Source organism: Betta splendens, chromosome 4 (genome assembly GCF_900634795.4).
Source record: "Betta splendens chromosome 4, fBetSpl5.4, whole genome shotgun sequence".
Lineage (NCBI taxonomy): Eukaryota > Metazoa > Chordata > Actinopteri > Anabantiformes > Osphronemidae > Betta > Betta splendens.
The window spans coordinates 5626936-5640871 of record NC_040884.2 but is presented as its reverse complement, the minus strand read 5'-3'; the positions used below and the strand labels follow the sequence as shown (position 1 = coordinate 5640871).

The 13936-nt window shown below is 47.3% G+C and overlaps 2 protein-coding genes across 3 annotated transcripts in view; one reads left to right on the top strand and one right to left on the bottom strand.

Moving 5' to 3' along the window:
• The window catches only part of dennd1b (DENN/MADD domain containing 1B), an 89687-nt gene extending 84609 nt beyond the window's left edge, over nt 1-5078 (bottom strand). The window contains exons 1-2 of one of the 2 annotated variants that reach the window (XM_029145521.3): nt 4577-5078; nt 3895-3959 (exon numbers count right to left, since the gene is read on the bottom strand). In XM_029145521.3, coding sequence (XP_029001354.1) covers nt 3895-3959; nt 4577-4593 — 82 coding nt within the window. In that variant the 5' untranslated portion in view covers nt 4594-5078. The remainder of the gene's footprint in view (nt 1-3894; nt 3960-4576) is intronic. The other variant, XM_029145522.3, reaches the window with a different exon arrangement.
• Nucleotides 5079-7388: 2310 nt separating this feature from the next.
• Nucleotides 7389-11981, top strand: c4h1orf53 (chromosome 4 C1orf53 homolog). Its single transcript, XM_029146823.3, has 3 exons — nt 7389-7853; nt 9420-9521; nt 9875-11981. Exons 1-3 carry the CDS (start codon nt 7587-7589, stop codon nt 9944-9946), a joined length of 441 nt encoding a protein of 146 aa, XP_029002656.1. The 5' UTR covers nt 7389-7586; the 3' UTR covers nt 9947-11981.
• Nucleotides 11982-13936: the final 1955 nt, after the last annotated feature.

Below are 13936 nucleotides of genomic sequence, written 5' to 3'. Positions count from 1 at the left end.
GCATGCCAGTCACGATCTCGGGCAACGCTTGCTCACAGGCTGAGTATCAACACAGCGCTGAGCCAACAGAGCTGTGGTCGGGCTGAACAGGGAGGCCAGGTCTCAATGGGCCTGTATGAGGAAGAGAAGATGCGTGTGTGTGTCATCTACCCTCACATCCACGGTTAGAATTGTGAAAGCAAGTCCACATATGTCCACCGTTGTACAGTAGCTTTGGGCTTTAATTTCTTGTTTTTCCCCAGAAGTAACTTAGTTGTGAAATCCTTTAGCCTGTAAATAGAATATGTCTACTAAGCAAACAATCCAAAACTCTATTTTCCTACGGTATTGTAATCATTTGTAAGGTGGTAGACTTTTGTGTTGCTACCTGCAGAAGTGATGGTATGTTGCCAAAAGACAAGCAAACCCAAACCTACCCATGGGAGTAATATTTGGGACTTTGTCCAGCAGGAACAGGCTCACTGGCAGAGTTAACTATTCTAGCTGGCATGCTTTTAGCTCCACACGTACAGATTAATAGTGTTCGCCTTGACCACAGTAAGATTCAAAAGTTGATGCGAATGCCTGTAAACCAGACAAGATGAGAACTCAAAGGTCAAGCATCAATAGCCACAGGGCCTATGTCATTCAGAGCAGCTGATTGGATAGGTTGGCTCGTCATCACAGGCCTTCAAAATTCTGGTAAGCCCGTGTGAACAGCTGCGTAGCTGAATAGTCTGATCACAACAATGTATTAACTACACAACACAGTTAAAGCCCCATCTTAGAGAACACCCATGAGTCTGCGATTTGAATTACACAACTACTATATAGAAAATATACAGATTTGACATGTGCGACCTATAGGATACTTTTAACATTTAACATTGCTTACAGATGCAATTTAAAGGGAACTTGTACAAATCAATTGTCCAACATAGAAAAAATCAATTATTATTGACACAAATAGCCTTTTCATTAGAGGCTTGAAAAACACACACAACTACACTACGGACATAGAACTGGCTTATTTGCAGCACACTGTTCAACACTTGAAGAATCGCTACTAAAAAAAGAGTCATTCTGTCATTCAGAACTGTCAGTCTTATTCTGTAGCTGGCTGCTTAGCACATGACCATGCAATATTCAAACACTTGATTATGCAGAACTTACATATTGTTCTACTGCAAATAGATTAAATTACACTGCATTATGCACTTAATTAATGCATGCTATAAACAACATAATGTTCTGTACTTTATAAATACATGAATACAATATTAATTTCCCCAATCACCTGACATCAGTCAATTATTTCCTATTTGTGAAAAACATGCATGATATGCAAGACTGTAAAGTAGAAGGCAGGCACAAAGAACAGTTAAAATGAGAAACAGAAGGTTACAGGTGCTTACTCGGGTTTATGTAAAGTCAGTCTGTAACAGGCATGTTACATATTTTAATTAACACAGGCCTCTCTGCAAACAGCCACTGTGTGTTGTGTGCATGTAAAATGCAGAATGTGTGAAACACGGTTACCACAGGAAACTGAGGTACAGACTGACCCTGTATAAAGGAGTTTATTTCTGTCTGGGTGTTTAAAGTGAGAGGTCTGATGACGACTCCTAGTAGAGCAGCCTCGAAACTACACAGGTATCACATCAGGTTCTTTGCAAACAGATACAGTTTTCGAGCTGAAGGACCAGGATGTGACAATAGTGGAAAAAACACTGGTGTGGCATCAGAAAGGCCACGCACGCATAGAGCTTCACGTCACTCAAACAGAACACCCTTACAGTCAATTTAAAGCGATACAAAACAACGCTGTGATGCTGGTAGGACGAGAACACGGCAACTGAAATGCAGCCAAAATCAATCTAAAATTAAACTGTATTCCCTAAACTGTGAGGAGGAGATATGAAAAATATGAGCAAGATGAAACCTACCACTTCTCCAATTGTACAAATGTTCCACACCATGTTGCTATGACAATTTAATTATAGTCTATCATGGTTGTTTGTTTGCATCTGTAAGGTAGTGGGAAGAGAATGTGTGAATCTGAAGTGGTGCTTTTTGGCTCAGTATCTCATGCTTGGCAGTAAGAGACAAGGCTCTAGTTGGTAGCAAGTGGCTGTGGTGGTTTCACACAATGACCAACCCCTTACTGTTATGACTCAGGGAACCCTTCAGCTCATTATAGGCGTTTATCTTTAAAGTTCTTCTTGTGTGACCTGAATGCTGCGTCACATCATTCTTAATACCTACAAAGCCACAATCCAGTCCACGTTATCAGAAACTGCAAGTACACAATTCAACACGAACATCATTAACGCCATCAGCCCGTTAGAAGCCAGCCTACGTCAACTTCACAACTTCTTGCTCAACAGGAACATTCTTAGACCCAGTCTGGGTAGAGCACAGTGCAGAAAGAGTATTCTGTCAAATGACTGAGTATATTCCATTTGACCCAAGGGGTGTGCAAACATCGCTCTGTAGCTATGCTCAGGGGACCAGGAGCCCGGATATGAGTCTGACCCTGGATCATACATGAGGGAAGATGGTTATTACAGCGCAGGCTGGTGGTTTATGAGTTTGGTTTAAAATCCAATATCAGAACTAGGTCCAAGGACAACCTTCAGTCTACTCTAGACAGCTCAGCAGCTGCAGAAGTGAACCATCCACGTAACACCTCTTCAATGTCAAAACTGAGTAGGCAAAATGCGACGGCCGGTGTAATGTGTTGTGAAAATGTTTTTACATGGTACTTCATTTATGGGTGACGCTGGATATTGACGTGCAATATAGGTTATTTTATTTCCTATATTAATGAAGGTAGAATATAATGTTATTCTTCAGTGGCCGCAGTAATTTCCCCAGCTGGTCGGACCACTTTTTGTCCTAACCACTGCTGGAATGTTAGACCGCACCAAACAGCGGCACAGTTAATAGAGTTTGCTGACCCAAGCATGATCTTCCTAAAAACAATGGTGTCAGAGTTACAAGAGCAAGAGTGTGCAACTGTGAACCTATTATAGCTTAATAACAGACCAGGGCAGGCAATTTTGTCCAATAAGGAATGCAAAGCACAAATACAGAACATACCATAGCAGACATCTCTGACAATACCTAAACTCAGCTTCGACCTTGTCCTGTCCATAAGACCGTGATGGATTGGACACTGGAGCACACGTAAAACCACCACAGACATAATAACTGCCCTCATTGTGCACACTCATTCATTCAGCACAGTCTGGTGATGTTAACTGTCTGACTTACAACATTGTGCATGTGCATTCAGTAAATACTAGCAGTAGCGCGTGACATGTTGGCTATACAAACATAGGATTACTGTCATTATACTACAGTCATTTTCACATAACTTAAAAGTTTAAAAAAAAAATCACATAACTTATACAGAGGGATGTGAAAGTTGCTATTAATTATTAGATTTTTGTTCTGAAACCAGAGAATGTACACCTAGAACATCATTATCAAGCAAAGATTATTGCTCCATGATTGGCACAAGTTATTAAGTGGTAACTAATTAGAACTGACGCCAACTTGTTAGGTTTAACAAGTAGTAGTATGAATTTGTTCTTTTTTGAACTGCAACTTTATGACTAATGACTTTAAGATTATTTATGTATTTACAGTACATATCATTGAAAAGTCAAGGCAGTAAATGTGTTAAACAAATATAATGTGGGTGCATAAAATCTACCACCCATGAAGGTTTACATCTTCATGTTGTGTTTTTTAGTGTCCCTTTGGACATTCCCACATTTGATAATTGGCCCAAATGTTTCACTTATAACTCTATTGATGAACCTCGTTTCTAACACTTCCTGGATTTTTCAGCCTGTACAAACCAAGACGCAGTATCAGCATCCATGAAAAAAAAATCTCACAACCTACCCTCATGTTCAGATGTGGGACACTCCAGTTGTACAACCAGATCAAATGTTCTTTCTGGGTTCTCCCTGAAAAGAATGAAACAGTGTTTACTGTGGGGGAAGAAGGAGAACAGCTGATGCCAAATTCCCGTCAACAAGTGTTTGTGTGTCTGGAAATGCACGCATTGTGTCTTATCGCATAACACCGCTGTGCATTCCTCCTGCTACCTGTGCCGACTCGTTCTAGCTAAGTTTGCATCAGTCACGCCGTCATTAGCCCAGCTGTGTCGGTGGCGCCACGTTACCGCTGGCTGTGCTCCAGGCGGCGTGGACGAATGACGACGCACAAGTTTTCTTATCTGTGGCTGCGCCGGGTGCGCAAAGCCCCGGGGTCAGCGGACCTGGCCGCTCGCCGCCGCGTCCGCACGTAACCTACTTAGAGCCGTGCGCTCGGCTAACGGGGGGAGCTGCTAATTGGCGGTCAGCTAGCAGACGGAGCAGCGGGCTGGCGGTGCCGTCGAGGCGGTCGGCCTGGCCGTTAAATCCGCGGCTGGTGATGATGGCTCAAATTACAGCGAACATTCCTTCGCGGTCCGCTCCGAAGCGGAGCGAACGTTACGCGCACGAGCCGCACGTTAGCCAGCTAGCTCGGCAGTTGTACAACAAGCGGCGACGCAAAACACAGAAAAACTCAAAGGTCTTACTTTATTCTGCTGTCCATGGTTTTAGCTACAACATCGCGACAGCTTCGTGCTGTCGAGTCCCCTCTGCGGGCTGTCGGTAAATATCCACGTCCTTCCTCAGGCTCAACAACTGTCTTCCGTCCCAATTATCTGACACCGGCGGAGACCTGCCGCGACTGCATGCTTGGAAATGGGACAGTTCGGCTGCTCTTAGTGTCCTCCTGCCGCTTAATATGGCCGGAATCCCCCCAGCTCAGCACCACGGTGGATATTTCCCACAACAAACACCGCTCCAGGAAGTGCTGTCAAAGACTTGGTGACGTCACGCGTCAGATGAGCGAGCACCTTTTTACCCGCGAGCATCTCTGCTCCGCTGAAGATGAGGAGCAGACGCGGGGAGCGCGTGACTCACGCCGCTGATACAAGCGTGCTTTCTGGCTAACAATGTCGGCAGCAGCAGCGTGTCCTGGGACCAGGAGGGTCCTTGAGAGGCCCCAAAGAAATGCTGAGTGTTTCAAGGGGTCATGCAGAGACTTCCATTAGAGAGGATCCACGGCCGGATTGACCTTTTTAGAGGCCCTGGGCTACAATCTACCAGGGGCCCCCCGTTAGTTTGACACCCAGAAACAACCAGCACACAGAAATGATCCTGACAGAATATTAGTGGTAAAAATGATTTATTGTTTATGTAAATGTTAGGGAAGAATGTTGCACTGCACTGAATACAGTAAAATACTTAAAATTTAGACCATTCAGGTAAATTGGGTTAACAATGTTACAGTAAATATGAAATAAAAATAAATGAAAAATAAATGAGATTACTACACATGTAAATCAATGAAAAGCCAATTATAATTCAAATGATACTTTATAATAAAAAATACTTCAAGTCAGTGGTTTGCAAATTTAAAAGTAGTTAAATTTAGAAGTAGATAATTTGAATTGTTTTTCTTTCTGCCACTTGGGGGCCAGAACACATGATATAGTATAATGTGCAAGTTTGTCATCATGGGTCGATAGGGGGAAGAACAGCACTATAGGGGAAGGGGAACTTCCTTGTTATCCATGCTCTTTAGCAAGGTCTCTAACTATTAACAGTTGCCTAAACCGTAGCCAGCAGAATCAACTGGGCAGGACAGTAGACGTCTGGAAAAGGGTGGGATGATTACAGGACTTTGTGTAATTACACTGTGGGTGTGAATTTGTTGATGCAACACAACAGTTGGAATAAATGCTGAACCTGCAATGTTAAACCACGTGTGCAGTCAGATCACTAGACTATACACAAAACATGAATCATTGGCCTATTAACAAGGATCTCCACCCTAAAATAAATATTGTATAACTTAGGACTGTATCTTGAATAGAGCAGCTCCTAGTTTCACTGACCGGTTCTGCTGAGGTGTAACCTCCACTGAGTTAATTAGGATTAACTCCCTAAAGTGACACCTGATGCCATAATCACTCAATATTAGAATTTTTGATAAACATTTTGATAAACATTTTAAAAATGTAAACATTGCTCAAAAATGTTTTTGTTGCAATATAAAAACAGTTTTACTGTTTAATCTAATTTTGCATTTTAACCAGCTAGGGTTTAAGCAATATTTGTCCCACGTCCTCAAAATTGAAACCAGAGGATTCGATTTAGTTCTCTGTCGTCTCTGGAGAGTCTGTCTGGATCAGAGCCAGATCTCTTCAGGCTGACTGGAAGGTAATTAAGTGGCGGAAAGACTGTGGCATGCTGTTTCAGGCATCCATGTGAAATGATAATGGCAGGGCTGGTGCCTTAACATAAAAAAAACTGACAAACACCACCCTCCCTAAAAAACAATATGAGACACATCCACTGACACAAAAAGCTCTTATGAGTTTTGTGGTTCTGGAAAGCAATGAGTTCACGTTTCAAGCAACTGCAAACAGACTCAGTTTATATTCATTTAAGAGAACTGAGCACAAGGAAAGAGAATAGCATATTGTCCCATTGTCCTTCCCAGACTGGCAATATATATTTTAAAATGGCCTCAAACATTTGAAGTGCAAGTGATTTATCTTGCTGAATTGAAATGTCACCTACAAGAATCTACCCAAGACAGGTTTATATTGGAAAATGGAGCTTAACCTGCAGCAGGAGCATATTTTAATACCACATTATTTCAAAAATCAATTTATTTGCATTTATCTGTTTGTTGTTGCTCACGTTGCTGAAATGTTAAAAAAGGGTTGGAAGCCAAACGCACTGCTTCTCATGTCCACAATGCTTCACATAGTGGGCCTCCGTGAATATTTTTACCATGGATGTGTAATTTGTCTGAGGCTAAATTGACCCCACAATGTCAGTTAAAAGACACTTGTCAGGTTTCATTACCCAGAATTCTAGAGGAGACACATCATCAGCGGGGCCTTACAGCAGTGGCTAACCTTGAAAGGACTCATTAATGTCCACTCATCAACCTTGCACTGCTTAGTCCATGTCTCCATCTTAGTTTTATATGAGGAGAAGGTGTCTGCAGCCCACGCTGTCATCCGTACAGCAGGGGGTAGTTCTGTGGAGGCGCTTCACCAGTCATACTCATGATTACCCAACTTCAGGTGACATCACGGCAAGGATCAGAGATTACTGGTTCATTGATGCAACTATTCAGAATATGGGCAGTGTTATTTTAAAAGATTGCTGAAAAATTGACAAAACAACCTGCTGAGTTCCTGCTTCATGTCGTGGCAATGCTCTGGTCCTTCATCACGCTCGGGTCCCCGTGGACCAGCCTCCTATAGCTGCTTCGAAACAGCAGAGGCGCTGCATGAGCCGGAGCAGCGGCGGGAAGTGATGGTCACGTGTGACCTGTGTGACGCGCTGCAGACCAGGAAGTGCTGCAGGTTCGCGCGCCGGTAAGTCCGAGGACGAGGCGGAAAATAAACAGGGGAAAATGGACACTTATATATAGGAATGAGTGTCGTCGTCAGTTGTGGTAATGGTGGTGACCGGGTCGTGGACTGACAGCTTTTAGCCGGAGTTTACAAATACAGGAACATGCTTCACCGCCACGTTCCCAGCAAAGCGTTTGTTTACAGATTGATTTTGCTCCGTGTCCCGTTTATTAAACGCCTTGTGGCCGCGTCGATCGCGAGGCTGTGTGAAGGAAGCTCGAAGCGGCTGAGGAGCGGCAGCATGTCACAGATCAATGCCGACGGCGGGGTGACGGGCGGGACGGGGGGCGAGCGCGAGCGCGACCACGCTGCGAGGAAGTTCACAGAGGAGGAGACGCTCATCCACAGGATCCATAGAGAGGCGTGTGAGGTGAGATGAATCACTTCCGATCCGATACTGTCATGTTCTTCAATCGGGTCATCACAATCACACTCTCCCACGTGGTTTGTTATATTTGGAGTGAATTGACCCTTTTAGTAGAAACAGCACATTAATAAAACGGTACTGTTGCTTTCTGCTATTAATGAATCAGATACTGAAACATATGATACAAAATATAACTCGTCTATTTGTCAAGACAACTTCAATGTGCATAAGGTCAGTTGTAAAGGTCTTTGCAGCAAATATCAATATTCAATATTCCTATTGATGAGTTTATGTTTAGTAGGAAGTAGGGTAATTATTGTGTGGCACGGCTGCTTCAAGGTAAGAGCATGTAGGTGTAAGCGTGGCCGCGATGTGTTTAGTAAATGACATGCATCCTGGAAAAAAACAAATGTAAAGGTCAGCGCCACAATAGGCCAAATGTCATAAGTACAAATAATATTGGACCGAGACCAACATTGTTTATTAAAGTCGATACGGTACCAGCAGAAGTATGATAATGTGGCAGCTGTGGAGCATCTCTGGAGCGTCCCCGTCGCCACGGCGCTCCCCACGGGCCCTCGCAGCATTTTAATGACTGGATGTGCTTATTTCTTTGTTCACTTACAAGGTTGGACTATTTGCATGTTGGCGCCTACTGTTTTAAATGGTTTTTAGTCCATCGTATAGTAAAGAAAATGGGTGGATTTAACAAATAACCTGTAAAGCCTGGTATAAAACCATCAGTCTGTCACACAAGTAGTGACAGGTATTGTTTTGGTCAGCGCCGTCATTGGCCGAATCGGCCCAGCTCTCCCTTCAAACGGAGCCGGTCGGGCCGCGCCGACCGCTCGCCGGTGCTGAGCGGGTGTCGCCGCCGTGCCTTTAGGCTTCTCTGTTGTAAATATTGCGCTCCTGAGCGCGGGCGAGGTGGAGGCAAGTTGGCCGCGAACCCGAGCAGAGCGAGGAGAGGGCGTGGGGCCTGGGTGGGAAAAGCACAACACAGAGGGGGCCGAGCGGTGCCAGCTTCGCTGCGTGGCCCCGCTACGCCATGTGAAATGACAGGCCGTGTCACCAAACGGCCCGGGGCCTTTTCCCCTTCGTGGCCTGTCAAGGCTCAGCAGCCACGGAGCGCTCACTTTGAAACAGACTGAGAGCTGACATTTGCTAACTTCCCAAGGGATGACGGAGGAGTCCAGCGTTTTCCACGTGCAGACGGTGTTTGGGCGGCGCTCTGCCACGTATTATCAATGCAAATACGGTAATGGTTGTGCGGAAACTGAAAACAAACAAACTTATTACAGTGGTGGCATTTGATTAATCATTGCAGATTCTCACCTACAGGATTGCGGACAAAAGGACAACGCTAATTAATTAGCAACATCACAAGAATTAGAGTTTGTCTTACATCTGTTTTTATGCGAAGAGGTCGCCGTTCCCCCGTCTCCTTGACCCAAAGCAATCTGTCTGCACGTATACGTTCGCTCCGGCGCGGTCTCTTTGTGTATATGTTCTGTATGTTGTCGAGCAGGTGGGTGTGTGTGACCCTCCGCGTCTCTCCGTTGTGTTCAGGCACAGAAGCAGATGTACGTGGACCCTTCCAGCGGCTACAAGGTGTTCACGGAGCATGCCCACCTCCAGAGAGGGAAGTGCTGCGGCAGCGCATGCAGACATGTGAGCCTCTCACCGGCACCGAGACGGGGAATTCAATTCATTAAGTTACCGAACACCCACGAGCCACACACACCGAACCTCGACCTGTTCATCCTAAACTCTCACTCTGTATCATAAAAGTAAAAGTCAGCGTAGGAACGTCAGCTTTGCATATATTTATTTATTTTTTTTAATAAATGGTGAAGACGCAGCTGCTTTAGCGCTCATCGTCATGTGATCCCAGTTAAAGATGATGCTGGTTCAGTCCAGTTGATTAGTGTTCTGTTGAAGCTCACCCTGCTCCCCTCTCTCTCTCTCTCTCTCTCTCTCTCTCTCTCTCTCTCTCTCTCCCTCCCTCTCTCCCTCTCCTCCAGTGCCCGTTCGGCCAAGTCAACGTGAAGGACCCGGCCATGAAGAAGCGCTTCAATAGCTTATTTTACAATTAGGCCCTCGCGGACCCGCGCCTCAGGTACAATGCGAGGCCCTTCTTAGAATGGAGCCCGCCAGCCGGTGCCCGTCTGCTGCCTGTCGTTATTTGGACTGCTTGAGAGTCATTTTTAGCAGTGTACCATATGATGAAATATGGCGAGTGTCTGTGCAACGCGTACCTCCTGTGAATCACAACTCTTCTTAGGATTATTTTCATTCTCACACGACAAGGAAGGAGGTTAGCTCACCAGAACCCTATGTAAAATAGTCTTTTATCACGTTTATGTTTTGTTATATTTTCCAGGCCTTATTTTTTCTCCCTCTCTCGCTCTCTCTCTCTCTCTCTCTCTCTCTCTCTCTCTCTCGAATGTCCAATGAAACGCCTTGAGCTTCGTTTTTCGTTTCTCTTCAAGAGTATTTAATATTTTGTGGTACTCGGCTCCTCTGATGCACTTACAAGGGTTGTGGGAGTATGGAGATGAAAACTGAAAGAGCATTTTAGATCTTCGCCCTCAAGATAAAGGGCATATAAGGGAAAGTAACTGTAGATAGTCAGATGGAATCTTGTGCTCTTTTGCTTTGCATCTCTCGTTATTTTCTCTCCCAAACGTACGGCTGCATGAATATTAGCATCATTTACACCCCACAAGTGTTCGACTGAACTGTCTACCTTTGACTGAAACGCTGTGCTGTTAAAAATAGTCTGGGGCCAGGGGTCAGCCCTCACACTTGGCTGCGCTGCTTCTGCACCACTTGATGGAATCAGGCTGTTAACAAACATGCCGCGGACATCAACAGCGGCGCTCCCCACCAGACCCACAGCTGCAGCCTCCTGGCAGCGCTTGGCTCCGGCGCAGCTCCCCGCGGCTGCTCTCCCGAGCCGCAGCCTAATGAACTCCTGGGCCGCGCCGGCCCATCCCGGCTCGCGTTCTCCAGCGAGCTCCGACGCGCGCATGCGCAGGCGGCCGAGGCTCCAAATGGGCCAATGTAGAAGGATGGCGCAAAACGCCGCGCCCGGTGGTGGCGCGGGTGAGGTCACGCGCTCGCGCAGCTCCACCTGTGCGTGCGGGGGACGTTTTGGGGGGGAGGAGCGCATGTGCGTAAAGGCGGCGCGGTGCCTTCAGGCGCTCGCTCGCTCGCTCGCTCTGAACCTGCCACACACGCTCGGCTGTCTCCGCCTGATTGGGCGAGCGGCGTCGGGATGAGAGGATGTGTCTGCCGCGGAATCCTGTCGCAGCCGCCTACCGGCGCGGCCACAATTTCTCTCGGCAGGTGGGTCCCAAAGGCAAGTGCTTAGTGATCGGAGCAAAGCCCTGTGAGCGGCTACAAGGAGATTCATGATCTCTACAGTGCTGGGGAGGACAGGTTCTCCGGGACGCGTCGTCAGGCGGGATGAGAGGCGAATTTATTTGGTGTTATTCTAAACCGAGGCAGCGGAGCGTGCGGCAGCAACATTTCTGCAGCGGGACGGTGAAGGTGTCACACTCATCAAGTACCTGGGCCCGCTTGCCTGCCGCGGCTCCGCGAGTTTTGCCTAGGGACTTGTCTGTCACATTAAAGTAGATGCATTGCCATTCAGGGCCTCGGCGGTCCCGCAGCCTGACCATGAAATAGGCCAACTTTCATGTCTGCCTCATCCCTCCACGTCTTCCCGATCCGGTGATGGCACAGTTTGATATATATATATATATATATATATATATATATATATATATATATATATATATATTTTGCGTTCACTCGTTCTAGCCTAGCAGTTGGCGACTTAGACACAAACAGCACAGCGATTCCTCCGACAGATTTGTGGAGAGATTTAGTCCTGCCTGTCCATGTACAGCCGGACAGGCCGCTCAGGTCCTGACTTAGCATTAAGTCTGCATCAGTCATTTTAATTAGCAGCCTAATTGACTTTTTAAATTAATTATAATTAAGGCTTTTACATTTATTATAAGGAAATATAATGATATAGTAATCAATTCATTGCAGCTGTAGAACGATGGCAATGTCTGATCTCGCCTACGCCGGCCGTCCGGCCGCTGTGCTCCCCCAGCGCAGATGTGTGAGGTGTTTATTTCAGGCGTTTTGGACTGAACATCTCTGACCTTCAGCTGGAGCATATGCTGCGCCGGCGCCGAGTGGCAGCGAGGCAGCGCGTGCCTTTCTGCGGGACGGTGGCAGTAGCCGCAGAGAAAGAGAGAGCTGTCCAGTTTGGAACCGTGACCAGACAGGCTCCAGTCACAACCAGTTGACAGGCCGAGCACCCCCCCACCCGCCCCGCTCCCCCTCTCCATCTAAAACAGGCAGCAGCCCTGCGGCCAATGGCCCTAACCACAGTCAGTTACAGTGTCTCCATCACTGCTGGCCAAACCAGCCAGGAACTGACACAGGGTTGGCGGCGGAAAAAACTTGAGTGTCAGCCCTGTGATGGCTGAAAGGAACATCAGTCTCAGCAATTGGCCAGGCACGGCTATGTGTGTGTGTGTGTGTGTGTGCGCGCGCGCACATGTGGATGCGTGCACACGTGTCTTGATATTCAAGCAGCATTTGAGCAGCCCCTACATCAACGTCTGGTCGTTGTACACAGGCGATGTCAGCTCGCCTCGGGGCAGCAGCCTCCACAGTGGTCACACGGACAAGCGGATCCCTGTGGTAGAATTAGTGATAAAAACACACACGCGGCCGCTGAGTGACAGTCAGCGCGCCGGATTCCTTTGGACAGACGGGGCCGCAAATAGCGCGCAGCAGCGGCGTCCCCCTCCGACCGCAACTGGTGGTCAGACCCATGCCAGGCCACGCGGCCGCCGCCAGATGAGCCCCGGTGGCAGCCGCGTCGGGGGCACGGGGCCTTTAGCCCGTTCACGCCCCCTCCGGTCCGGCGCTGATGCCGTCCTGTCCGCCCTTTGTCCACGCTCGCGTGTCAAAGTCGTGCCGTTGTGTGCGTTCGGGCTTCCGCGCCTCATCTTTCTTAGTCTCAAGGATCTTTTTCACAAGGCCACCATGTTTGTCTTTTGTCCAGAAAAGGAGCCGGTTTACTGAACACAAACCGCCGTGTCTCCTGCAGAAATCTGCTATGCCCCAAAGGTTATATAGCGATAAAGAACATCCATCTATTATGTTTCCATGTCCTTTCTAGTGTGGCCAGATATGGACTAATATGCACACCATTCCCCAGGAGGATGATCTGTTCCCAGAGGAGATGGGGAAGAGGGGGGGCGCCATGTGAAGGTGGCAGTGTGCGGTTGGAGCGGTTCTGGAGGCAGGGAGGGGAGGCAGGCAGCAGTTGGTGTGCAGAGAGCAGAGGCTCAGGCTGGCTAGTTAAGAGCTCCTCTCCCCTATCCTCCATCTGCCAGGGACTGGGGTTGTGATTTGAGCTCCAGCAGAGCAGAGCTGAGAGGAGATCGAAGGAGGGGGGTGAAGGTGGGGGGGGGTTGAGAGGGGTACAGGGGGGAGGGGGGCGTGTAGCGTTAGTTGGAAGAGACAGAAAGAGAAAGTGGAAGGAGCCGGGAGTTGGAGGAGGAGAGGGGAAAAAGTGAGCGAGAAACTGTGGATGGGAATAAAAAGCTGGATACGAGCGGATGGAGACGTTCGAAAAAAGAAATCTATTTATAGGCCTATTCTTGTCTGTCATTATTTCTCTAAATCGCTGTGAGACATTCAAATTCTAGGTATCTGCAATAAAAAAAAAACTCCACCGTGACTATATTTCATGGCTGCTTGTGAGTTGTGCTATTTTTCTTCCTCCGATGATTCCGAAGCCGTGTCCACTCTGTGTTTGTAAATATTTCCAGAACGTCTCATCATCCCTCACCTTCCCACCCAGGCTCACGCTCGTGTGACGGGGTGCATGTGACTTGGATACGGCTTTACAGTGCTTCACTCCTCCCTCTGCTCCGTTCCTCCTCCTCCTCCTCCTCCTCCTCAGCCCCCTTTCCCTTCTCACTCTTTCTCCTCCGTTCTGTCAGTGTTTAGCCTGTGGTTCCTCGCGCCACAGAGGATCCTGGGAGAGC